General features: G+C 37.3%; 1 protein-coding gene across 1 annotated transcript in view; it reads right to left on the bottom strand.

Annotated features, from left to right (window-relative positions):
• MYBPC2 (myosin binding protein C2) overlaps positions 1-26,100 on the bottom strand; it is a 591,519-nt gene that overhangs the window by 493,246 nt on the left and 72,173 nt on the right. Inside the window, exon 2 of the mRNA XM_044059467.1 lies at positions 6,426-6,479. Within this exon, the coding sequence (XP_043915402.1) occupies positions 6,426-6,479 (54 nt within the window). The remainder of the gene's footprint in view (positions 1-6,425; positions 6,480-26,100) is intronic.

A 26,100-nucleotide genomic window follows, 5' to 3' on the forward strand; every position in this document is an offset into this window, starting at 1 on the left:
TTAATGTATGCTGTTCCCAGAACAGATACTTAGAACAATCTTTTCTGAGTCAGTTAGTGGTGTGTCTGCCATGGTGAGAGCCTGGCAAATGTAAATAACATGTTCGTAGGCGGGCTAGTCTGGAGAGCTGCTACAATAGCAACAAGGGGATGGAAAGGCATCCATTCTTACCATAGTCATTATTATTTTGGATTCTTTAAACTCATACTAAACAGATGATGGAAATTCTGTCCAACCAACAGTTATATTTGTTATACCATGTGGATTATTTGCTTTTCAGTTCTGATGCTGATAGTGATGTTAAAGTTGGCTGAGAAATGAGGATCTGTTGGATAAACAGTTTGTGTAATCTGTCATCTGTGGCATTTATGTCTTTTAAATGAAAGCTTATGTAAGGGTAGTACATTACAGTTTGCCTGTTATTTACTTTTTTCCTAATTGGCATTTTCCAAAAACTGCTGGAAAGAAAAACATGATATATGCACATGTAGTGTATCAGTACATAGATTTATGTTAGTTACTAGCCTCTGTTAGACCTTTTAAAAATAGTCACTGGCTTTGAATTGCAGTGTTAAGATACTAGAGTATATTTATCCTCTTTTCAGGGGACACCAAAGGTGTTAGTCATACTGACTTGGGATAATGTAAGAAATTTTCCTATAACATTCATACCATACCATCACGTCCAGACCAGCACAAGGGTGACTGGGAGACTAGCATGAGGATATAGGAAGGTGATCTGCATTATGTAGCTCAGGGTATATGGTTCGATCCCTTCTTCCTTCACTTGCATACTGTATGAGTATGAGCAAATCAGTTAGGACCAGGCAGTGCTCCCAGGCTGCTCCTAAAAGGGACATTTGTGTCCAATGAGCTTATATGCAAAAAAAATTTTTCTTCATTACATGTCAAACAGCTGAGAGCTAGGTACATTGTTTGTTTTCCTTTTCCACAATGCAGCAAATTCTTGTTCTAGTGTAGAACTACCAACCTTTATTCCACCTGTCATGCTTGGACGGGGCAATAGGTGCTGATTTTAGTGTCTGCTTGAGCCAGACACACATGGGAACATGGGTTGAACTTGGCTAGGCTTGTAAGGGCCCTGGGGCCATTAGCCTAGTAACCTCCTATCATCCTATGAGCTGAGCATGGAAGTAAAGCAGAATGTGGATTTACTTGTAATTTCTGTAGAGTTACAATTGGAAGTTGGTGATATTGTGGAGAATGCAGGTGGAAAGTAAAAACAGCAGGTATGGAGAGTGTTTCCTATTCAGACTAGAACTATACAAATGGCTTATGAAAATGGTCAGAACTGTAATGAGTCTTTAGTGTGTTCACAGAATTGGCAGTGGAGTTTTACGGTGTTGATTTGCCAGCCCAGCACCGAAACTTCCACAGAAGGCACACACATGCACGCACTCAAGCCTAGGGCCAATTTAGAGTGTCCAATCCACCTACAACATGTCTTTGGGATGTGGGAGGAAATCGGAGCACCTGGAGGAAACCCACGTGAACACAGGGGGGACATGCAGATTCCACACAGAAGGCACCCCAGTCAAGAATCGAACCAGAGAACCTCTTGCTGTGAGGCGGCAATGCTAACCACTGCACCACTGCGGCTGCCCTTACTATTTGGGTATAATCAGCTTGTTAATTGCTTCCCACGCAGGTATGTCCCTAGCCCTAAACAGCATTCTACCTTCACCCAGGATGATGCCTCACTACAAACAAAAAATGATTTGACAATTGGCTTAGCTTCTAGTGTCAATCCAGGGGGGTGCAGTATCTTTCAGCATGGGACAACATATTTGCAAGACCATGCTGCTTTGCCAAGGATGTTCTTCATCTGTCACCTTTTGGCTTTCAGCTACTGCCTAATGTACTTGCCTCCCCATAGTCCCTTTTTTAGGCATAAGAACAAAAACAAAAACATCTTCTAGAGACAAACTCAAGGTTATGCTTCTTAATGCCAGGAGTCTAAATCAGAAACTACACTCACTGAAAGCACTCCTTACTTTGGAAGACACAGATATCTGTGCAGTATCAGAAACCGATTTCTTAAAATTTACTAATGAGTTTAGCACTACAGCTATAGCATATCTGAATGTCTACCTAGAAAAGGACTTAAACAGTGGGAGAAACATATCAAGAATTCATAGGAAAAAGACCTATTCTAATAGTTATTTACACTTTTCTAGTGCCCCCCCAGCCACCAGAAAAGGACAGTAGTAAAAGGTCAACTCATTAGAGCCACACAAGAATGACCACCCTGGATAGCCACTTTGAGAATGAATGTGACTTACTGCATTCTATGTTTAGTAAGGGGTATCCTTTGGAGTTACTGGATAATGGACCCTATTTCAGTGTAACTTGGACAATTGCATGGGAAATCATAAATTCACCCCAGGGGTTTCACCTATATCCTTTTTGGATGGGGGGCAGTCGATGCTGATCACAAATTTGCACACTAATATAGGCTATTTCTCTCAGTCTATGCGGGAACAAGGGTAAAACATGGCTAGGCTTGTAAAGGTGCTAGGACCAATAGCCTAGTAACTTCCTATGATGGCTATTGATCACTGCCAGAAGTTTTCCTTTAGGAATCTTGTCATTTATCAGCCATTATGGCTCACCCTACACATTCATTCATTTACATGTTACTAGATTGCCTACCTATAAAAGGTTTTGCTTAATTTCGACTGAATCAACTATATTTTCGTTACTTTGCATCTCTCACCCTAACTTAGCTATAGCTGTTTTATGTTTTCATAACTACACATACTTCTTTGAAAATGAATGCTTCATTTATTTTAAATGAATACCACAAACCATTTTTAGCACATGCAGAGTAGCATCCACGCATTTGGGATGCTGTCATCTCCTTGCCATCAGGGCTGTTTACCATATATGTTATATATAGTTGAGTACTCATCTGTGAAATTTAGACCTAAACTGGTCACCAGAAATTGATAAATTGATACACTATAAAAGTTGCAGAGCAATCAGTTTACAATAAAAGTGTAGCTATCAGTTGTCTTCCAGATAACTAATGTGAAAATGATCAAACGCATAAATATACAGTGTTTTACTAACCTTTGACAAAAAAGGAATATGCAGTTTTATATAAAAGTGATTATTTCTAATGTTGTGTCATAAAAATAGGATTAACATGTACATTAGCATGTACTTTTGTCTTTAAAATTTATCATACAGATGCTCTGCTGAATTTGTGGGTGTGAGCACAAAGGGTATTTTACCAATAATTACACCAGTAACCTCTCCAGAAAACTGCATGAGAATTCAAATCTTATTTGAAGACATAGACATTTATATACATCGATAAAAATATATATAAAATGAATCAGGAATTTTGGTACAGTCCTTTTGGAAATGCTCAGTACTGAAGGGGTTACTACTCCCAATACTTTGAAAATGAAGGAGGAGTGGAATCAGTGGGTTCATTAGATGATCCTTTATTGTCTGTCTATGATCACTGACTGCATTTGGATCCATTAACTCAGCACTATTCACCATTTCCTTACTGTTCTCAAGGAACTTAATGATATAGCACTAAGGGCTTTGAATCAGGCGGTAAAAACTTGTTTGCTGCCTTTTTACAATGACCATTTGGTACATCACATGCTCAGATCAAAAAGTTAAAACATTGTTCTAGTATGCATCTCAGACCATATAAAAGCCCTAGGTCCCCAGACTCCTGACTTCATTTAATTATTTTTCTCCAGCCAGTTTTTCTTATTGTTTCTTAATGGGGCATGGGTACCCCCTCCGCAGACCTTTAAAGATTTTGTGCACATTCAAAATTTCTAACTGCATATGAAAGCTGTGTTTTTAACTTAGCAGTAATATTCTCAAATAAATCACTAACGGTAGTATAAACTGGTCAACAAATTTCACACAGGAAATGAGCGTGATACTATTATCTACATAATGTTACAAAAAGAATGCAAAAATAGGCAAACCTGTATAGGCTGTGAAGAAACAGTCAGCATAGTATATTAAAACAGCCAGACCACAATTATTGCAACATACTCCACACAACAACTATATCTAATTTGTTTGAATGCATTCATTGTGTAGATATTCCTTGTATGTATTCATCAAGCAATAAATTAGAAACAACAGCTATGTTGTTAAAGCTGCCAAGCTGAACATCTACCTCAAAGATAATCTATATTGATGTCTATATTTGTTTCTGAATCTGTATCTACAGTGCATATACAATGTTTACACACCCCTGTTAAAATGCCAGGTTTTGTGATAAAAAAAAAATGAGACTGCAATAAATAATTTCAAAACTTTTCCCATCTTTAATGTGATCTATAACCTGTACAATTCAATTGAAAAACAAACAAATCTGTTAGGGGAAAAATGTAAAAAATAAAAAACATAATAAGCTTAAGTGTGCACATCCTTAAACTAACAGTTTGTTGAAGCACCTGCTGATTTAATTACAACATTCAGTCTTCTTGGGTACACACCTGCCATCAATTAAAGAGACTCTGATTAACCCCAAATAAAGTTCAGCTGGCCTAGTAGGATTTTTCTGACATTTACTCAGTTGCCTGCTACAGCAAAAGCCATGGTTCGATGAGACCTTACAAAGCATCAAAGGGATCTCATTGTTGAAACGTATCAGTCAGGAAAAGGGTACAAAAACATTTCGACAGCATTGGATATACCATGGAACACAGTGAAGACAGTCATCAAAAAGTGGAGAAAATATGGGACAACAGTGACATTGCAAAGAACTAGACGTCCCTCCAAGATGAAAAGACCAGATGAAAACTGGTCAAGGAGGCTGCCAAGAGATCTACAGCAACACTGAAGGAGCTGCAGGAATTTCTTGTAAGTAGTGGTTGTATACTACATGTGACAACAATCTCCAGTATTCTCCATATGTCTGGACCATGGGGTAGGATTGCAAGACAGAAGCCTTTTCTTACACAGAAAAACATCCAGGCCCAGTTAAAATTTGCAAAACAATACATCAAGTCTCCCAAAAGCATATGGGAAAATGTGTTATGGTCTGATGAGACCAAGGTTGAACTTTTTGGTCACAATTCCAAAGGTACATTTGGCGCAAAAATACTTCCCCACCCAAAGAACGCCATCTCCACGGAGAAGCATGATGGTGGCAATATCATGCTTTGGGGTTGCTTTTCTTCAGCTGGAACTGGGGCTTTAGTGAAGGTGGAGGGAATTATGAACTGTTCTAAATACCAATCACTTCTGGCCCAAAACCTTCAGGTGTCTGCTAGAAAGCTGAAGATGAAGAAGAATGTCACCTTTCAACATGACAATGACCCCAAGCATACATCCAAATCAACAAAAGAATGGCTTCACCAGAAGAAAATTAAAGTTTTGAAATGGCCCAGCCAGAGCCCGGAGCTAAATCCAATAGAAAATTTGTGGGGTGACCTGAATAGGGCTGTGCACAAGAGATGTCCTCGCAGTCTGACAGATTTGGAGTGCTTTTGCAAGGAAGAGAGAGCAAATATTGCCAAGTCAAAATATGCCATGCTGATAGACTCCTACCCAAGAAGACTGAATGCTGTAATTAAATCAAAAGGTGCTTCAACAAAGTATTAGTTTAAGGGTGTGCACACTTACGCTACCAGCTTATTGTGCATTTTTTATTTTTTATATTTTTCCCCTAACAGGTTTGTTTTTCAATTGAATTGTACAGGTTATAGGTCAAATTAAAAGTAGGAAAAGTTTTGAAATGATTTATTGTAGTCTCATTTTTATATCAGAAAAACCTGGCATTTTAACAGGGGTGTGTAAACTTTTTATATCCACTGTATATCTATATCTGTTTATGTATCTATATCTATATCTGCATCTGTATCTATATCTATATATCTAATCTATATCTGTATCTGTATCTATATCCTCTATATCTGTATCTATATCTATATATCTGTATTTGTATCTATATCTATATCTGTATCTGTATCTGTACCTGTGCCTATATCTATATCTGTATCTATATTTGGGTCTATATTATGTAATCAAAAATTAACTTAATCGAACCAGATTTCATATCAAAATTCACTTCATCGAGCTTCTGATAGTGAGATTGCGGTACAGTGAAGATTGGAGAATTTGCCATTTTGCTCACTGTAGTGCGATCTCAGAGTTGCTATATTTAATTAGCGGAGGGTGTGGGAGGAGCACCAACTTCAATGAAGTAAATTTTGATATTAAATCCAGTTCGACTAAGTTAATTTTCGATTACGTAATATAGACCCCTATATCTATACCTATATCTGTATCTATTCCTGTATCTATATCTGTACATTTGCTCCAATGAATGCTGATGTCCTTACTGTAGTATGAACATAAATCAATGCTACATTTTGTCTTCAGTAATGAAATTATTATTAGAAAACATTGTGGCTTACCTATATCACGTGGTGGCACTGGGGAAGGAGTTGCCCGTGGCTTTCCCTTTGGGACTGCAGAGAAAAACAACAAAGCTATATTAGACAAAGCTTTTAACATATATTTGCATAAAGATTTTAAACTGATCATTTCACACATTGTGACATATATATATTGCCAGAATACAGGTTTTATGGTAGTCTTTCACTATTTGAAATTGGATTTTTATACAATATTTTGATTAGCTTCTGTTGCATTGGGCACATTCTTCTTAAGCATCTTAATGTTTTAAGCTTTGAAGTTATTACTAGCAAAACATACCACAGTTTCTAGCCATACTTCTAATTGTTTAAAACTGATTCAACGTAACACATATGTCAGAAGTCATTTCACAATGCACTGTGCAGCTGTTTTACAGAACTGAATAAGGTTTTAGATGTTACAGTCAGACTGTAGAGACGGCCTCAGACTTCACAGCCATGCTACCCCAAGAGCTTTACAAGTAGTATGAGTAGCTTACCTGTTAGCAGTCACAAAGTGTACATGTTTCTATCTCTTAGGTATACTGCTATGCTTGCTATGTAGATGACTCCACAACATGCTCTCAACACAGTAAGCTTTATTGTTTCCAGTATTCATTACCAAAACACAGTTCAAGGAAACAATCTTCTCAATCTGTTTTGCCAAAATATCTTAGTCTAAAAACTTCTGAGTGGGTGACCCCCCCCATACAAAAAGCAGATTCCTTGCACCCCCAGTTAAATAAAACCTATTTTAGAGGTTTTAGCACCTTGGAGTAGGTTATACAGGCTTAGATGATATTTTTGATGACTGGGTGATTCTAGTGACTTGTGTTTTATCTTACCTGTCATTAGTACAGTAAAATGAGGGTCGTACCTTGCAGTTATTCTCTTAAGGAAGCAATTCATACTATTTGACAAGCCCTCATAGGACAGGCAAATGCATACTTCTTTGTTATCCCAAATCAGCATAACATTTATAGCTCTTGTGAAAGTCATTTCTTTTCAGTTTCTCACCTTCTGCAAAAAATTTATGCTTACTAGTTGCTCACTAACACATTAGTTTAAGTACAGCCTTTCTATCTTAACACAACAGAATTCAATACTTTTATGACCACAAAAATAATTCCTAAACATGTGCTGTTTTCATGACAGAGCAAGGACTACTTTATGATTGAGTGACATGCTCAGTGATACAGTTTGCAAGTGCAGACCAAAGGAATCTTTGTACGTTCACATTTGTGAGAGAGCCTGAGTTACTGTCAAGAAATAAAAGCATTCAACCAAAAGATTCACTTATGTGGTAGAAAAAAATATTTCAGTATTGACAGTAACAACGATCAAATCAGTGATTTATAGCAATGTCATTGGTATGGAGGTTTATTGTATAAAATCTTTTCACAAAACTGACTTATTGCCCAATATTCACGGCATTCTTACTCTCATTGTTAAGACCGATGAAGCTGGCAGGGATTGAGAAGGGACAAGATGAATCTGAATTGAAAGTCTTCAGCAGAAAATGGAAAAACTAAAGAATCTCTCTCTCTCTCTCTCTCTCTCTCTCTCTCTCTATATATATATATATATATGGGTCTAGGACTTTTGATGGAATGATCAAAAGTCCGAAACCCAAATGGCCGGACATACTTATGCGAAAGTGCTTTTCACAGAAGAAGCACTTTTGTGTAAGTATGCCTGTTGCAGAGGCCGTACTATGGTGCAGATAAGGGAAAATTCCCTTTTCCCCATTGTAGTGAGGTCTTGGAGGTATAATATTAAAGTAGGGGGTGTGTGGGGGGCACAGCCCCCCCACATGGGGGTGCAGGGGGGGGCGATGCCACCCTACTAAAACGTTAATATAGGTTTTTTTTTTTTCTTTAGTAACACGCTTTAACAAAAGTGCTTTTTCAATAAAAGCGCTTTAGTTAAAGTGTGTTCGGTGGTTATGGATTCGGACGTTTGATCATTCGATCAAATGTCCTAGATATATATATATATATATATATATATATATATATATATATATATATATATATATATATATATATATATATATATATATTATTTGTCAAAGGCTCTTTTCTGTGAACCTTTCTTTATTGAACCGAACCCACCAAATGTTCACTTCAGCAAATGTTCACATCTGCGACAGCTTTATATAGAAGAAAGGTAACAGCTGGCCAACAGCAGAAATTTGCCCTTTATATAGTTAGGGGTTGTGGGAGCCACAGCCTCCTACTTGGTGGTGGGTTTGACATACTGCAGTGTGTGTGTTATGGTCGTTGTGTTGGTCAACTATTTCCTTTCCTTCCTTAAATGTTTTTTTGATGTGAACATTCGCTGAAGTTAACTTTCTGCTGTTTCAGTTCAATGAAGAAAGGTTCGCGGAAATAAATCTTCGACAAATTGATATAAATCCTCTCTATATATATATGTATATATATATATATATATATATATATATATATATATGGGTCTACTTCACAAGAACGAAAGACCACATTACCGAAGATGAGAAGACCGAGACAAGAACTCCGGAACTTTATTTAAACAAACAACCACATAGACGACAAGTTTCCAACAGTAAGTAACCAGTTGGCCAACATGGGGAAATTTGCCCTCTTCCTCCCTGTAGTGCAATCCCAGAGTTGGTATATTCAGTTGGCGAAGTGTGTGGGGTGTAGCCCCCCCACCTGGGTGAGTTGGAGATGGTGCGGTGTATTTTCCGTTAGTTGTTGGCCCAGTGGTTCCTTACCACTGGAAACTTGTTGGCTTTGTGGTGGTTCATTTAAATGATGTTTTGGAGTTCTGGTCTCGGCCTTCTACTCATGGGTAATGTGGTCTTTCGTTCTTATGAAGTAGATCTGCATATGTATGTATGCAGTCCTCAATAGAAAACAGACAAAAAATAAACTAGTAAATATACTGCACTTTCTATATGACTAGATTAAAGGTAGATGAAGAAGAAAATATATTACACACTGTGTGCGACTATAATAAGCAACTGTGTAGTCATTTAAGAATGGGATAACATGCTAAGAATAAATGAAACTCAGATTTCTTTGGCATGATTGATTCTAACTGGGAGCACAGTCATACAATAATATTGTGAGTGATTTGTGTTCAAGTTCAAACCATTGTGTGTGTGTGTGTGTGTGTGTGTGTGTGTGTGTGTGTGTGTGTGTGTGTGTGTGTGTGTATCTGTGTGTATTTATATATATATATATATATATATATATATATATATATATATATATATATATGAGTCTACGCCATCAGATTTAAAGTTCAAAAGAATGAAAGCCAAAATATCTAAAACATTAAATATCTAGCATCAGAATTTGCACATTCTCCACCATTGTGTGACCTTGGAGTTGCTATATATAATTAGCAGGGGGTGCGGGGGGTTGCAAGGGGGCCTGTCCCCCTGCATTAAAAATGCTTTCAATATTTTGCATTTTAGATATTTTGCCTTTCAGTATTTTGAACTTTTGATCTTATGGCATAGACCCATGTATATATATTTTGTTTGTGTCTTTCGGCTTTTCCCAGTTAGGGGTCGCCACAGCGGAACTCCAGTCCGCTAATGATTGGCAGTTGATTTTTACGTACCAGCTTGCCAGGGCTGATGCACAACCTTCAGCGAAGGTACGCCCATTCACACATGTCTCCACGCAGAAGACACTCTAGCTGAGAATCGAACCGGACAGCATCTTACTGTGAGATGACAACTCTACCGCAGCACCAAAACCGCAGACCCACGTATATATATATATATATATATATATATATATATATATATATATATATATATATATATATATATATATATGTTATATATAAAATATGTATTTTTTTTCTTGAATTGGTCTGTGAATATTTATGTCATACTACTATGTGACTGTGTTAACTTGTTAAAATAAATGAACATATAATGGCTTAAATAACAGTATACAAGCCGTAGTATATTTTTACTCTAGAAAGATGTGCTTCTATTTTTTTTTTGTTCAAAACAATCAGGAAGACCTGTCTTGTGATTGCTACTTTCATCAGTCTGTCTTTCTGTGTCTGTATCTGTCCATAGATGCACATATTCAGCCACTCTTCTAGGAGTTACATTTATATATGCAGTCTAATTACATTATGCAGATGACATATAAGACCAACTACAGTGAGAAGAAGAAAACACTGACTTTTAAAAATGATGCAATCAAATCCAGTGGCCTATGATTTAGTTATGACCCATGATTATGCCATATTTCTTCATTTTTCTTCACATACAACAACACAACTTATTTTTAAGTATGATTTCCTGTCTTTTCTGATGTTGTATATTTACTGCAATTTATTCCACTCAGTTTAATGCTGCCTTCAGCTCTTACTCTCTTACAGGCTCTGTCTTCCCTTAGAAACAGTACTTGCATGAAAAAAAAACAAGGAAACATACAAGCCTTTATTGCACAGACAGCTGGTTTGAAATGTGAGATTTGTGTGTTGTATGACTGACCATTTGCATTACAGAAATACTTCTAGTAACTAATATGATATTATCTGTTGTAACTATACTATCCATGTTTTAGATGGGCTCAATGTATAGCTTACACTCAGCAGTAATAAGCCGGGCTGAGGATATATGTCCTCTTAAGAAATGTGTAAAACCTTCTTTCAACACTAAGAATTTCAGCATTGTGTACCTCTAATTTCCAGGCACGCTTCATATGCTTGAGCTTACTTCATCCCATAAAAGGCTGCAATTAGAAAAAAACTGCTTGAGAAGCACTTTCTTTCTTCTGTTAGCTGGCCTGGCCACTTTTGAGATAATTTGTGCTCCACATGTGCTGGGATTTTTGAGTTCTGTCCAACATGGCTAGCAAGGCTTTATTAGCAGCAAAGAGATATGACCCCTGGAGGTGATATTTAAACACTATCACATTGCCACCTCCATATATAATTATGTAATTCAGCCCATGAGTTTTATAAATCAGCTTTGCAAGTCATCAACTTCCTTATGGTGGCAGAAGCCACAAATAATTTGATACTAGCAGGTGTCAGGCATATGGGGAGGTGCTTGAGGAAGAATGCCAGTTTAGAAGCAGTTACATTTCCAGTGAAGTAGACAGCATGACTTGACATGCTATGGAGGAAATGCCATTACAGTTATATGATGTCATATGGAAATTTTCACTGACCGTGTTTGGTGTTGTAATGATGTCAGTAAGAAACATAACATTACAGGATGATTTAAACAATGTGGTAATGAGGATGGGGTACTAAAACAAGTGGTTTGACTGAAAAAAATGTTGCAACACAGTATTTAATTGGCCATAGGTGTGAGTGCATGCCTGTGTGTGCCTTCTGTGGAAGGTTGGGTGCTGGGCTGGCAACTCGACACCATAAAACTCCACTGCCAATCATGAGCGGACAGGTGATCTGCTGAAAGAAGAAGTAGAAGATTTAGAAGCAGTGTTACTGCACACACACAGTAATTGACACACTATCTGACAATTTATTCAGAAGTACAGTGAGCATGTTTATACAACTGCTTCCACTATCAAACCTCAAACACCTCTACTTTCTACCCTAGTCCCAGTTCCTAAAGTAGAAGCATTGCATGGTTTGAGTAATCGCCATGAAACATTTTGCTTCTTGTCTCTCCATAGATGCCTCATTAATTTGTTAGTCGTGCTACTTTCTTCTGTCCTGCTGTCTTTGTTTCTTTCTATCTCTGCCAAGAATAGTTTTGCCACCCCCTCAGATGACTATAATGGGATATTTTTAATGGAAATTTTGCAGAGCAAATTATATCCACAGCCAGCATGAAAGATTAGACTTCACTTCATTGCCAAAATAAAATATCACTGTTATAGAATATGAGTTGCTTCTATTGTTTCATATCATATTAAAGTGTTTCATATACAAAATAATTGCTTTATACAACTATTACAGGAATCTTAGTATTTTTTTTTTTGGTTCTAAAATCTAATATTTGCTGTGTTTTATGTTTTTTCATAAGATGCAACTGGCCAAATAGTAATTGGCCTGTATAAAGAGAGACAGGTAGTAACCTTAGTCAAGAAATGTATACTCCTCCCTTATACTTAACAATCTTGCATGTTGATATTATTTCCTTTCTCAGTTCTTAAGATAAGAACATTACAGGCATATGAAGTTTTATCATAAAACTGCATCTTTTTTTTTGTTATTCTTTTAGCTTTCCTTTCTGCATACTTTCAGGATGTTTAATCTCCCATATTCTATAAATTCTCCAAAATATCATGCTGTTCTTCAGGTGCTAGTCTTAGTGGTAATAATAATAACACTGATTATTTCTACAGTAAGCTCCCCTGGTTATACAAGCTAGCATTTTGTTAACCTTGCCCACTGGCTTAACAAGCTGATTGTCATGCATATTTATTTATTGAACTTCTATGTAATTCCAAAATTTAGTTTTTCCTGCATAAAAACCAGTGCAGTCTCATCCATCATACATTTCTTCTATAAATACAAGCTTTGAAATGCATAGCTTGCAGTTTCTGCTATTACAGTTTATTTCAACTTCCTACTTTCTTGTTTAGTCTCTCTGGATTTCTTTACAAATTAGACCACACAATCATGTCCACTGAAGTTAAATAAAAAGAATTAGTAAATGCATTCATCTTTTTTTCAAATCCATCACAATGTTAGAAATGTATGCATTAAATATTGCAGTTTTTATTGCCAGCTACTTCACGAAGGAACCCGTTAGCACTTCTCACTAGTCAACTATCTCCTCACTATCACTTTCTGACCTCTGCCCTCTAACCAGCCCTTAACCCACTCTACCACATTCCTTAACTTCCTTACCAGCCTTCTGTGTAAGTCTTAATTATATCCTCATTAAAAGTCAAGGATCATAAACAAATATCAGTTCTGATCACAGATAAAGATCACTTTGGCTCACCTAACATATACATTATCTGTAATATTTTTAACATTCCTATCTAGCCTTCCTTTACAGCCTAGTAAGTTTTATCAGAAACAGGTGATAAGGCATTCCTTTTGTGAACTCACACTGTGACTTATCCGTTGGCACATTATTCCTAATACATTCCTTCAACCTTTCCAGTATCTTTTCTATCATTTTATTTGCTACCTTATCAAGTGACCAGTCTGTAGTTTTACAAACCTCATTAAAATTAATTTCCTTATCTCTGTTGTTTTTTCTTCTTCTGGCACAACTTGGTCCTAGTGGCACAATTAACAGTCTCTCCAAAGGTACTACAATCACTATATGCAGCTTTGTTCCTATTTAGTTCATAATCCACTCAGCTGCTGAGTTTTTTTTTCTTGCATTAATCCTTGGCAATTGCTAAGCAGAATTGTGGCCAAATTGACAGGGAAGTGATTAACCTGAACTGGGGACTGACATGTTTCACCGGAGTCTGATGGGAAGAGATTCATATTGCTAATAGACAAGGAGTCTAGTGCTCATTTACTCCTTTGTAACGCAAAGAAGGTTATATCATTCGTGGCTGCAGTATGCCTGTAGCAGTGGTCACGCGTTTTATTATTAATTTATGTATTCCCCATTCCTGTGACCCTTTATATAATGAAATAAAACAGCATGATAATGTTTATAGAGTGTTATAATAATTATATGGGACAGCAAAAGAGCTAGGTGCTAGTAATCTTCTGTTGAGTATTATGCTATGATAACAATTACCAGTGGCAAATGTCCTTCCTTAGATATAAACCCTTAGTGTTTTCCTAAGAATATGACATTGTTGTTAAAGGATGGTTCACTGTATCCTGCACTTAAATTAGGAAAGACAGATTGCCTGCACATTAGAGACTGTTTTGTATAGTTCCATGCCAATAGTCCCTTTCAAGCTGTGCATTAGACTGTTGCATTCTGCCTCAAGGAATGTTCAGGAACTATAACAATAACAATAACAACCTTGGTTTGTATGATGACAAGGTTTGGCCATACATGGTTTTCAGTTCTGATGGCAGTGTATTTGCACTAACTCAACAAGTCCACTCTTGAACTCTATTTTCTTGCAGCTGTTGAAGAAGACCTTTAATGTCCAGAGGATGTTTGTATGCTCTCCATCACCTCTGGCAGGACTACTGTAGTACTAGACTTGATATGGGCAAAAAAAGTGGCCTGCTTGCACAGATTTGTAGTGATACTGTTTCTCAGTACGTATGAAGATTTGAGAACTTTCACTAAGGTAAAAGACAAGAAAAGTTTGACATCTACTGTCTATGTCATCCAGCTTAAAATGGATTTATAAAACTTAAGACAGATGACTTCCTTTTTGTGTATTAAACCCTATGCATGCCTCCACTAATGTAATTCCAGCAATAGCATTCCTAAGCTGGAATACGAGGCTCTGCCTATATTCAGTAAAACCAGAAGACAGGTGAGAAGTACAAAACAAGAAATTTCAGAACACAAGTATTCACTTAGTGAACAAAACTAACACTTATAACAAAAACATGAATGAGCTTGGAAGAGCAGACACAGGATCAGGTGTGTTCTCTTTGATAGGTGGGTGACCATAGCCATACATCTGAAAGGATAACTAGCCAGAGTCCAACTCGAAAAAGGACAAATGATGAGGACAGAGGTTATGGAAGGATGGATAACCAGAAATTTATTCTGGCCATGAATGATCTCTCTCTCTCTCAGAGGATTGTAGGACTGCCTACAGAACACCTATTGTCCTAAATGGCAGACAGCAGTATATAGATGGAATACCTCAATAAGCTGATCTCATTAATGACTCTACTCAAATAGAGCAGCAGAGACTGTGTCCAGAGTTGAAGAGATCCCTCCTGTACCTGAACATGTATATTCATGTGGGTGTGGTGGTGGGGCCTATAGTAGTGTGGAATGAAAGTAAAAGCTATGATGGCATTTACAACGATGTTGGAAAGAATCCCTTCATTGAACAATGAGTTTGAGTTAAAGGAAACAAAATTATTGAATACTGATATTATAACCATTTCACATTTAGTCTTAATATTCAGTGTATTATTGACATTAACAACAGTATTTGCACATTATTTCTTTTAATTTCCTGTCTCTATAAATGTCTTTCTCTTTTATTATACCAAATATTAGCAATTAAGTGAACTGCATAAATGTTGCACTGGCTGATAACTAAAATGGGGGGATGTAGCATATTAACAGTACCATGTACATCCCAGTTTGTGCACTTGCAGCCTGCTGGCAGCCATTTTTCTGCTGTCTATTCTGAAGTAAAGAAACCATCACCACCCACTCTGGCTACTTTTATTCTTTAGTTATTTGGGATGTAAAATCTGAGTATCTCAGATGTACGTCTTTACTTCTATGATTTTGGCCCTTATGTTTACCACTGTTCCTCCTGGATTTACTGATTCTATCATAAAATCAGACCTGGTTATGGAAGATATACTTCCTTTATTAAATAAATAAATAAATACACTAAGGCTATCAAATATTCCCTATCACTTAACATATAGGGTTTAATATGTGAACATTTTTTTAAATAATAGGTAAGTGTTCCTCTTGTTCCTCTGCTATGACTTCTTAAGGACCAGTGATATGACTTTTAATACTCTGAGTTTTAAAGTTATGATCTTGGTCACAACAGGGAAAATTCTATAAGTGGATATAATTTATCAGATCAGGATTTTATTTTATAAATACATATTTTGCTCAGGAGCAGAAGTATCATAAAAGATGTCCAATAAAATAAGTACATTTTAAACATTCCCTTGTCTGTAGGATGAAAGTATATAAAAGTGTGTGTGGTGGTGGGGGGGGGGTAGCGAGTATGGAAAAGATGAAGCTACATTTGGAATTGGAATGAGAATTTAGTCATGTTACAGAAGAGATGGGTCTGGACATGGTAAAGGTTTCCTCACAATTTAAAAAGAACACTGAGAAAGTGCAAACACTGTATATGAATTAAGTCAGGAGACATTTTAAGTGCTGTGCACTGATAGCTATAGGTGTGGTAGTTGCTGAAAAGTTTTGGCCTAGTCAATGGGAGTGAGAGCTGTGAATTATCAATTTTATGGACTGTTTTGAGAGGCCAGATAGTATTGGATCATACTTTGGAAATTAGGCAATATGAGGAGTTGAGAAAATTAATACACAAGTTAAGTAGTAAGGGTGTAGGAGAAATAGTACAGGACATACATTGCTTGAAAGAAGGAATACAGAACTTTATAGAAATTTGTTTTTGAAATATTTGAAGAGTATGAACTTACCAAGAGTCTACAATGTGTTCACTAATCATTTGAAGTGTCAGGACCTGCTACAACTATACAACTAGTCCCAAAATGCAGAGACTGAATGGCCAAAAAAAGGCATATATATATATATGTGTGTGTGTGTGTGTGTGTGTGTGTATCTCTCTCTCTATAAATATATATATAAAGTCTGAGATGCCATATTTAGGAATATTCCCTTTTCTCCTTGGTATGGCAATTTCAAAGTTGGTATATATAGGTTTGGGGGGTGTGGGCGGGGGTGCAGGTGGGCAAGCCATCCCCCCTGCAAAAAGAAGTTAGCAATTTTTGAGATTTGCTCTTCTTCGGGTTTTTGGTATTTCCTTCATCTTTTTTTGCTCAGCATTTCGAGTTTTGAAATTTCAGTATGGAAACGTTCACAAGGTTGAAAAAAAAGTAACCATAAATTAAATCATAAAAGCAAGGCTAAAACACAGATAAGTGCTTTCATGCCTTTCTAAACAGGTGCATCATCAGATCTAAAACATGTTACAAACAAACCATCTTTTAAACACAGCTACCTCACGAGGTCATGTGATCTAAGAATTGGTCTTAAAGGGACTTAATGGAACTGTTCAAGTTTACAACATTTTTCTTTACAATAACCAGAAATTGCCATAGAGGCTATGTAGCTGACAGGTAATTCAGCACTTAGCTGCTTACTGTTCATATAGTTTTACAGCACAAATGTTTTTTGTGATCCAGCGTCTGGAGGTTAATGCACCCAAAGGAGTTATTACAAGACTTAGCCCAACTTGGACATGTTCTCATCCAATTAAAAGTTTAGATTCTGCTTCATTTTATCGACCATGATATAAATAGTCAGAAATGACATGAGACATAAACTTGGAAGGATGCAAACCAAAAAAATCATCCCATGACTGCTACTACTTAATATTCCAACATGGATGCTCTTTCACTGTAACTTTATCTGTAACATTCAGTAGCAAGCCATGAAACAATCTTATAAATCTTGGCTTTATCTCAGCATCAATTAAAACCAGAGCAGGGGCTTACGTCAATGAATTCCATAAAATGACACTCCTACCAAAATAACTATTACAGCAGTTCAGCTTTCTATATCAAATCATTCTGTACCAATAAACGATAATGGACCAAATATTATTACAAAACAGAAGTGGGAAAAAAACTTCACTTAAAACATCTTGCATTTCCAGTCATGCAATTACTTGGCAGCATGCAAATTGTGCACGCTCTGTGTGACTCAGAAAATAAAATGTTGCAGATCTTATTAGATTTATTTCTTTTTAGGGTAAAAAACAGTTCTCTCTGGCAGGGGTGAGAGTTAAAGTTTTGATTTACTCCATCCTGACCTAAACATCAAATGTCTTTTGCTTTACCTTGGATTGCAGATGGGCAGTTGGGATTCACACCATAAATTCCAATCCTGACAGTTAATATTGCTGCCATAATACTTCTGGATAGGTGATATTATGAGCTGAAGATTAATGTTTAACACACACCCAAGAAGAGTGCCTTATTGCTGTTTTACAATGGTTCATCTGTAATACTGCTTCTTTTTCTGTAGTTGACCTAAATTCAGTAATTTGTTCAATATTAACTCAGTGTTTGTGGTTCATTAGTCGGATCTATATGCTCGAAGGTTTAAAACTTTGACTTTCATATGGACTTTGAAATAAATAATAAAAAATTAAAAAAACAAAACAAAAAAACTTACCTGAATGCACCAGGTGTGGGGGGGGGGGCAAGCTCCCCTGCACACCCCACACCCCTCACTACTTAAATATACCAACTCCGAGATCGCACTACTTTGAAGTAAAGGGAAATATTCCCTACAGTGATCTCTGTTGAAACTTGCAAGCTTTCAAAAGTTTGCTCATATGGTGTTCAAGATTTGTAATGGATCCCCATTAGTCATTCAGATGTCTTGAATTTTTTTAGCTATTCTGTAATAATTGGATCCCATCCATATTTTTGAACAGATAAGTAACAATATAATGATTATATTGTGAGAAGAGATAGGAAGTTTAGTGCATTGTAGCTGTGTCTGGGAATTATTCTTTCTGAAAGGGTACAACTTCTCTTGTTCATTTCATATTATTAGGTGACTGGCAGAGATGTTCACAAATACCCAAAAGCAGTATCTGACACGACAATCATAGCGATATTAAATGCCAGTAGGATGAGCAAAGATCCTTAAGGTAATATATTAGTGAGCACAGCAGGTTAAGGCAGGTGATTACTTCCTAAATGTAATTTGCTTGTAAGAAGATATGCTGCTGACAATATATAGTTTAAAACTGTTCTTCACATTTATTTCTACATTATGTTATATATGACAGTCTGTAAAAACACTTTTTCCTAGCTAAAAATTAATGAGTTCACAGAAAATGTTCACTTTCTGGCATAAAAAAGTGGAATTTTGTTTTCCTTAAAGGGAACTTATCTGGCCAGCAATAGAACACTGTTAAGTGACCATCGAGCCTTGAAAGTGCACAAGAGGAGTGCTCTACAATGGTAGGAGAACCCCAAAGGGCTTGACACTGAAACCATTGTTTTTCTTCAGCTTTGCTTGAGCTGGTTAACAGTTTGGGCATGTGTATGGTGCCCACAAGCTTTAGAAGCCGACTAGTTGACTGTTATATCTTTAGCAGGATATAACTCATATTGCTTAGGCTACTGCAGCACTGATGATCCAAATTAGGTAAGTTTACTTACATGACATTACTTTTCAGGACCTATTTGTGTAGACACAAATCAGACAATATTTAGCTGCTACTTTTTCCATCTGTAGTACCAGCTCAGGATTGTTCCCTGGAAATGAGAAAGTGTTCCACATTTCTAAGGCCAGTTGCCATGGCAACAGACAATATTAACTGAATCTGCCGCCATCATGCCTACCATGTAACTAAGGCTGCAAACAAATCCCTCCATTCTCATTGCAGGCTCTGAGCTACTAAGATGTTAAATCATTTTGAGATGAGCCTCCTCAAATTATGTGGGTAGTCCAGCTTACAGCAGAGATCAGTTCTAGGCCTGGCCTCAAGGGTGGTTCTCAGTAGTTTGAGCAGGATCCTTCTTTTTCATTATATTGATTGCCTTTGTGGAACTTTTCTTTTGCTCCTTTAAGTACATCCAGGCCTGATTGTCAAAAGAAGTCCTACAAATAGAGAAAGATTCCAGGCAACATAGCTGTGAGGTTCAGTGAGGCACAAAAGAGCCATCTCAATGACCAGCTGACAGTTCACCAGAGGAGGATTATGTTTTTTAATTTGTTTTGGCCAAGATCATGACTGAAAAGGGTCATATATTCACTTATGAGTTATTTATTTATTAGTCTTAAAACACATTGTAGTATAAAATTTGATTACTTCCACTAACATTTACCTACCATGTCAATATGAAAGTCACTTGACCAGATAGTGCTCCCTGGTTGCCCCTGAATAGGGATATATATGTCAGGTATACTTGCCTAGTTAAGTAATATGTAAAATAAATAAAAAAAATAAAAGATTTTACACACCTTTGCTGCTTCCTACCCCGCTGCAGAATTCAATAAGTCCCTTCAGTTACAGGCTTCATTCAGCAATCCCAAAGCACCACAGCCACTAAAACCCTACCTGCTTCCATCTTACCTAAAAATGACCATCAAAACAGAAATCGTTACCCAACAGTGGACCTCCAAGCCGTGACTGGATCCTCTCTTGTTTCATCAGGAAATATGGGGGCTTTATATGCCAACACATCTAATACATTTTCTCAAGAAATCACCCTGACATACGGAAACAAGCCCCAACCCTAAAATTGTCAAACCTTCCAATACCTCGCACTATAGAACTTATCTCTCTGCTACCTACTCCTTTGGAAATTTCTAGAAAAAGCTTACCTCTTGTATATACTAATAAAGCATCTCTTCTTCCCATCTGAATGGTTTTATAAAACTTAGGAGCACCTAAGCAGCCCTGCATCCATTAAAGTACTCACCAATACAAGCAGAATTCTCTTTAAAGGAGTCCTGTTTGTTGGTCTCACAAAACCTTTGAGTTCACAAATCACATACTCCTACTCATCTTGCTTGCTGTCTCTGGTTGTGATACCTCCACACTAGAGTGGTTCACCATCTACCTAGCCAACACACTTTCTCAGTGAAATATTGTGGCTCCGATTTGCTATCCCAACCAGTCACCACAAGAATTCTCCAGGATTCCATTTTAGCACCTGTTCTTATTAGCATCTTCATCAGTCCCTCCCAGCTGACCTAAAATAAACCAGCATCATCCCGTATGTTGACTAAATTGTCTTTAACCACTTCTTTACCACCTAATATATCATACTGCTGGAACTGCAAAATACCCTTCAAAATCTGCAAACATGGCTACAAAATACTTGACTAATCATGAACCCCATTTATAACAAAGTAATGTTCTTTGTCACTCCACAAAAACTAAACAAACTACCACCCCTACCAGTCTGCTTAACATAAAACAAACAGCCTATCAAGTGTGTCATCTCTCTGAAATAGCAGTAGTACCTTTTGGGAAGTCAGCCATACTGGGTAACTATGTCATCAATAAAACACCCCTAAAAATTAATTCACTAGTCAGCGATCTGGGAGCTCATGTAGACAGTATATAAAAATAACAAAAGTGAACAGTCACCACGGCTTAAAAACACAAAGTTTAATATACACAAGACAAAAGATAGTAAGTACTTTCATGATTCACAGATCACTTCTTCAGAATTATATAGTTTATAGTGTCCAGTCTTTACTCGGTATTGTCTTATGTAGTTTCTACAGTCATGTAGACAGTAACTTAGCCTTTGACCAAAGTGTCTAAGGTAGAAAGAAAATCCTTCTATGTCCTTCAGCTTGTAAGTAAGGGCATGACATCTAGGTCCAGAGATTTCATTGTACCATTGTATTCAGCCCTCATCAGACCCATCATAGAGTATAATTCCCTTTGGGTATGTACCTGACAAGACACACGCAGCAACTGGAACATCCACAAAGGTTCCTTACAAAAAAATGCAGGGAATAAACACAATGTCCTATGCTGATTGCCTCAAAGCCCTGTCTCATTACTTAGTATCATACAGACTTCTGAGAGGTGACTTTGCCTGGTATACAAGCATCCCTGGACTCTGTTTTGATGAATCTTTTGTGCAAGCTTATAAGGGCCCTATTAGTTTTTGGCCTAGTCTACACCTATGAACCTATGAACCCTGGACCCCATCCTGAACATGTCCACATACATCAACAGCTTAAAGCAAAAAAAAAAATAACTTTAAACCATTTGAATGCCACTATATCTCTCAGTTTCTGACCCCAGAAGGGAGAAATGTAATAGGCAAAGTCATTGTTCAACTCCCAACCAGAATGACCTACCATTGCTGGCCTATACCTCGAATAAAAACCTAAAAGTTGAACAAACCCTGTCGAGCAAAATCTGCAGATTTATACTACTGTCCACAAAATTAACATCTGTAGGTCAAAGTACATCAAGCCAAATGGCTCCCCATAAAGGAGAGAGAGAGAGATACAGAGACAGAGAGACAGACAGAGACAGAAGGCATATCTGCTACTACTCTGCCTTGTCCACAGAACACTCTACATGAATCTTCCTCTCCTTCCCAGGTACAGACTGACCATTAAAGATAGCTTATATCTGCTTCACTCACAGGTCAATAGAGCCCAGGTACTAGTTAGATGAAGGAACTCACCATTATCCACTAAATGTGTCTTTTCTGTACTAACACCCTAGATAAGGGACTCGCTCTCTACTGATTTCGGTAATATGTCCACATATATGACATTCGGAGAGCAGCTGGTCAACCACATAGGAAGAAAATCCACGTGTACATGCTTTACTCATCCTACAATTACATAAACTTGCCAGAACATACTTCAGCATACCACTACCACGTGTATAGCTTACAACTCTGCACCTGTAACACCAGTGTAGTTAGTACTTATGAATATAATACAGATACCACTAACTAATCTTCTTCTCCCACCATCCATCTCTTTCCATCTTTACTCTCCCACCTACCAAACCATTGCAACTAATAAATCAGCACCTAACTCCCAGTGTTTTACAGCTAACCATCAGTTATTCACCTTACAAACCTAGCTTACCCCTTGTAATATTGTATGTATGTATGTATGTATATATTCATCTACTTAGACTCTGCTACTCTGTATACAGTGAGCCTTTTATAGTTTTCTTTGTTATTTCTTTGTTGTTAACTTTGTAAAATTGTACTTCAAATAGCCAGCATTATACAATTTTGTGCTATCTTTTCATATTTCTACTGTAATGCCCTAACTGTGGCTAAAATGGGTTCACGTCAGACCAGCCTTCTACCCTGGTTAACAAACCTAAATAAACAAACAAACACACAATCAAACAAAAAATGCATACATACATAAGTAATTACACAGACAGACAAACAGATAAATAATAAAATAAATAAGGATGCAGCGTAATCCCCCAAGCCCCCTGAGGAATTCTTCCCTTTATACCTAACTGGCCAGACTTGACAACCACAAGTGCCATTACAAGCCTAGCTAAACTTCCCAAAGTAATGTCCATTCCATACTATCATAGGTAAATAATAGGCTATCAATCTGCATACTATTATTAGCTTAGCCAATAACCAGAGGTCAGAATCAAACCATTTACATTGTATCAGTGAGGTTAAGACCTTAAACATTTTACCAACCCCTAGAGACAATTGTCATAAGTGCAGCACACACTGTGTTAAAGAGAATGCTAGGCATATCTGCAACATTGCACCCTTCTTGTGTACTCTTGATTCACTGTTTTTCCCCTGACTTCTGTCAGGATTTAGTCAGTCTTCTGTACTGCCCAACTGCACCCCAGGCAATGAAAAGACTCCAAGTGATGCTTTGAGCGACTCATCATCAGTCATTCCTCCAGTGGTCTAGTCTCATTCCTTAAATGAGATCACTCTATCACTCTGACAGGTGCCTTGTTTTTGTAACAGTTGTCAACACACCAGCTGGCATTTCTTCTTTTACCAATGATGGAAGATTTGGACTTTATTTAACAGTTAGTAAAAACTTCCATACAAACAGTAGCAGTCTGCGTACTTCATTCCTTGCATGTGAGTGTATTCAGAAGCACGGAGAGGAGTGTGAATAATGATGGCATGCCGTTAATCAGAAATCTACTTCTTGGCATTGACATATATGGCTGTCTACTACCATGGTATGGAATGTTGCTCTGCATTTCTCCCTTGGATTGAATAGAAACATAGCCTTTATCATCTGTTATTCTTTTCTCTGCAAAATGACTTTAAATAACAAAAATTCACTCTTAATTCATTAGAAGCACTTAACTACCACTGCAGGTACACAGTAGTGGTTTCTCATTGCCCATTATTGTTGAGACAAGTCCTTGAAGTGAAGTATTGAGGGTGGTGGCACTATAAGTATTTGTGGACTGTCAAGAAGTATGTGGTGATGAAGCAAAGGAAGTTTAGAGAGAACCAAGAAATCTGTCAAGATTGCTGGCTACAGCTCTAGAAGCTACCAGTAGTACAGCTCTCTGTCTTGAAAACTTTGAATAGGGAATCAGTCACAAGGCGCTATGAGTTATTTCCTAAAGTAGTAAGGAGACTTGAAGCTTTAGTCTCGGAGAATCAGGTTGAGAGGTGGCCGTGCAGAATACAGGCAGGTGAGAATAGAAGTTTTCTTGAGGGGCCTAGGGAAATAATGAATCAATAATGAAAATTCTAATAATGAATTATCATAAATAATGACTTTGTAAAATATTTTAAAATAAAATGTTTTAAGTCTCTCTGTTTGACGGGCCTACAGTGAATGAGAAGAAAATGGTTTTCTTACATATGCTTGGTCTTTCTTCCCTTACACAGGACCAGCAGAGCAGTCTGATGATGCTTATAAAGGAGATTCAGATTTCATTTATTTATATTTTTAAAACATCTTTGAAGATGGTCGCTAAGGGATAGACAGCGGGACCTGATGAACTGCCACTGGAACTCTAAATTTCATACCTGGCATTTTCTTTTCATGCCAAACAGTAGTTATAGATACATTGAAGAAGAGGCTGGCATCTGTAGCCTCTTAGATGGATGCATTGGTAGTTGTGATTTTAACAGAAGCTAAATACCCTAAGCTTTTTTGTTGTACTGTCCTACTACAGTTTTTAGCAACAGCTTAAAGCCTTTTACTTTGATACTAGCTTCGAAGGTCGCCACCTTTCCTCCTTCTTAGATTAGGGTGATCAATGTGGTTTTGTGTCAGAATGGCAGAACCAGAAGTGCAAAAAGAAATCATTCTTGGTGATCCAGCAATATTTACTTCAAATGTGTCCTTTATTACTAGTGAGTATGGATGCCTAAAAGGCTTTTAATAGAGTTATTTTTTTTAATTTATGCCCACCGTCAGTATGTCTTCCTGGGACAGTATTGTAGTTGGGTTGGAATGTGTGGAGGAGTTTCACTGTTGTTTAAATTATCAAAATGAGCAAGGCATGGGTTCTGTATTTTTTCACTCCTCTTAACAATAATTGCGGAGCCTCTGATGAATTTGATAAGAGGGGCTGATTAGTGCTTAAAGATGAAGGAGCCAAACTAAAGCAAGTATCATTTGCAGATGACGTGCTTGCCTATGAGACCCTGAATAGGACTGGCAGGATTCCTGGACATGATGAAGGAGTTTGGAGGTTTCTCTAACTACATAATAAATGAGAGTAAATAATAGGCCCTTTGTGTAAATTGCACACTGAAAGAAATGGTCAAGGGCCTCCTTCCTGTAGACAGGAACAGAAGTGAAATTACATACTTAGGAGTCAAAACAAGGCCAAGCCTCCACCAGACCTTTAACTCTTGTTTTAAGAAAGTGTTGTCAAATGATGAGGTTTTGTTAAATGTGTGAGTGGTGTTAATTGTGGAGCCGTCTTAAATGGTTTTGTTAACTGTGTGGGTGGTGTTTATTGTGGAGCTGTCTTAAATGGTTTTGTTAAATGTGTGGGTGGTGTTAATTGTGGAGCTGTCTTCAATAGTTTTGTTGACTTTGTGGGTGGCGTTTATTGTGGAGCTGTCTTCAATGGTTTTCTTGACTGTGTGGGTGGTGTTTATTGTGGAGCTGTCTTCAATGGTTTTGTTGACTGCGCAGGTGGTGTTTATTGTGGAGCTGTCTTAAATGTTTTTTGTTGACTGTGTGGGTGGTGTTTATGGTGGAGCTGTCTTAAATGGTTTTGTTGACTGTGTGGGTGGTGTTTATTGTGGAGCTGTCTTCAGTGGTTTTGTTGACTGTGTGGGTGGTGTTTATTGTGGAGCTGTCTTCAATTGTTTTGTTGAGTGTGTGGGTGGTGTTTATTGTAGAGCTGTCTTCAATGGTTTTGTTGACTGCGTGGGTGGTGTTTACTGTGGAGCTGTC

Source organism: Protopterus annectens, chromosome 17.part0 (genome assembly GCF_019279795.1).
Source record: "Protopterus annectens isolate FY-2018-M chromosome 17.part0, PAN1.0, whole genome shotgun sequence".
In the NCBI taxonomy this organism is placed as follows: Eukaryota; Metazoa; Chordata; order Ceratodontiformes; family Protopteridae; genus Protopterus; species Protopterus annectens.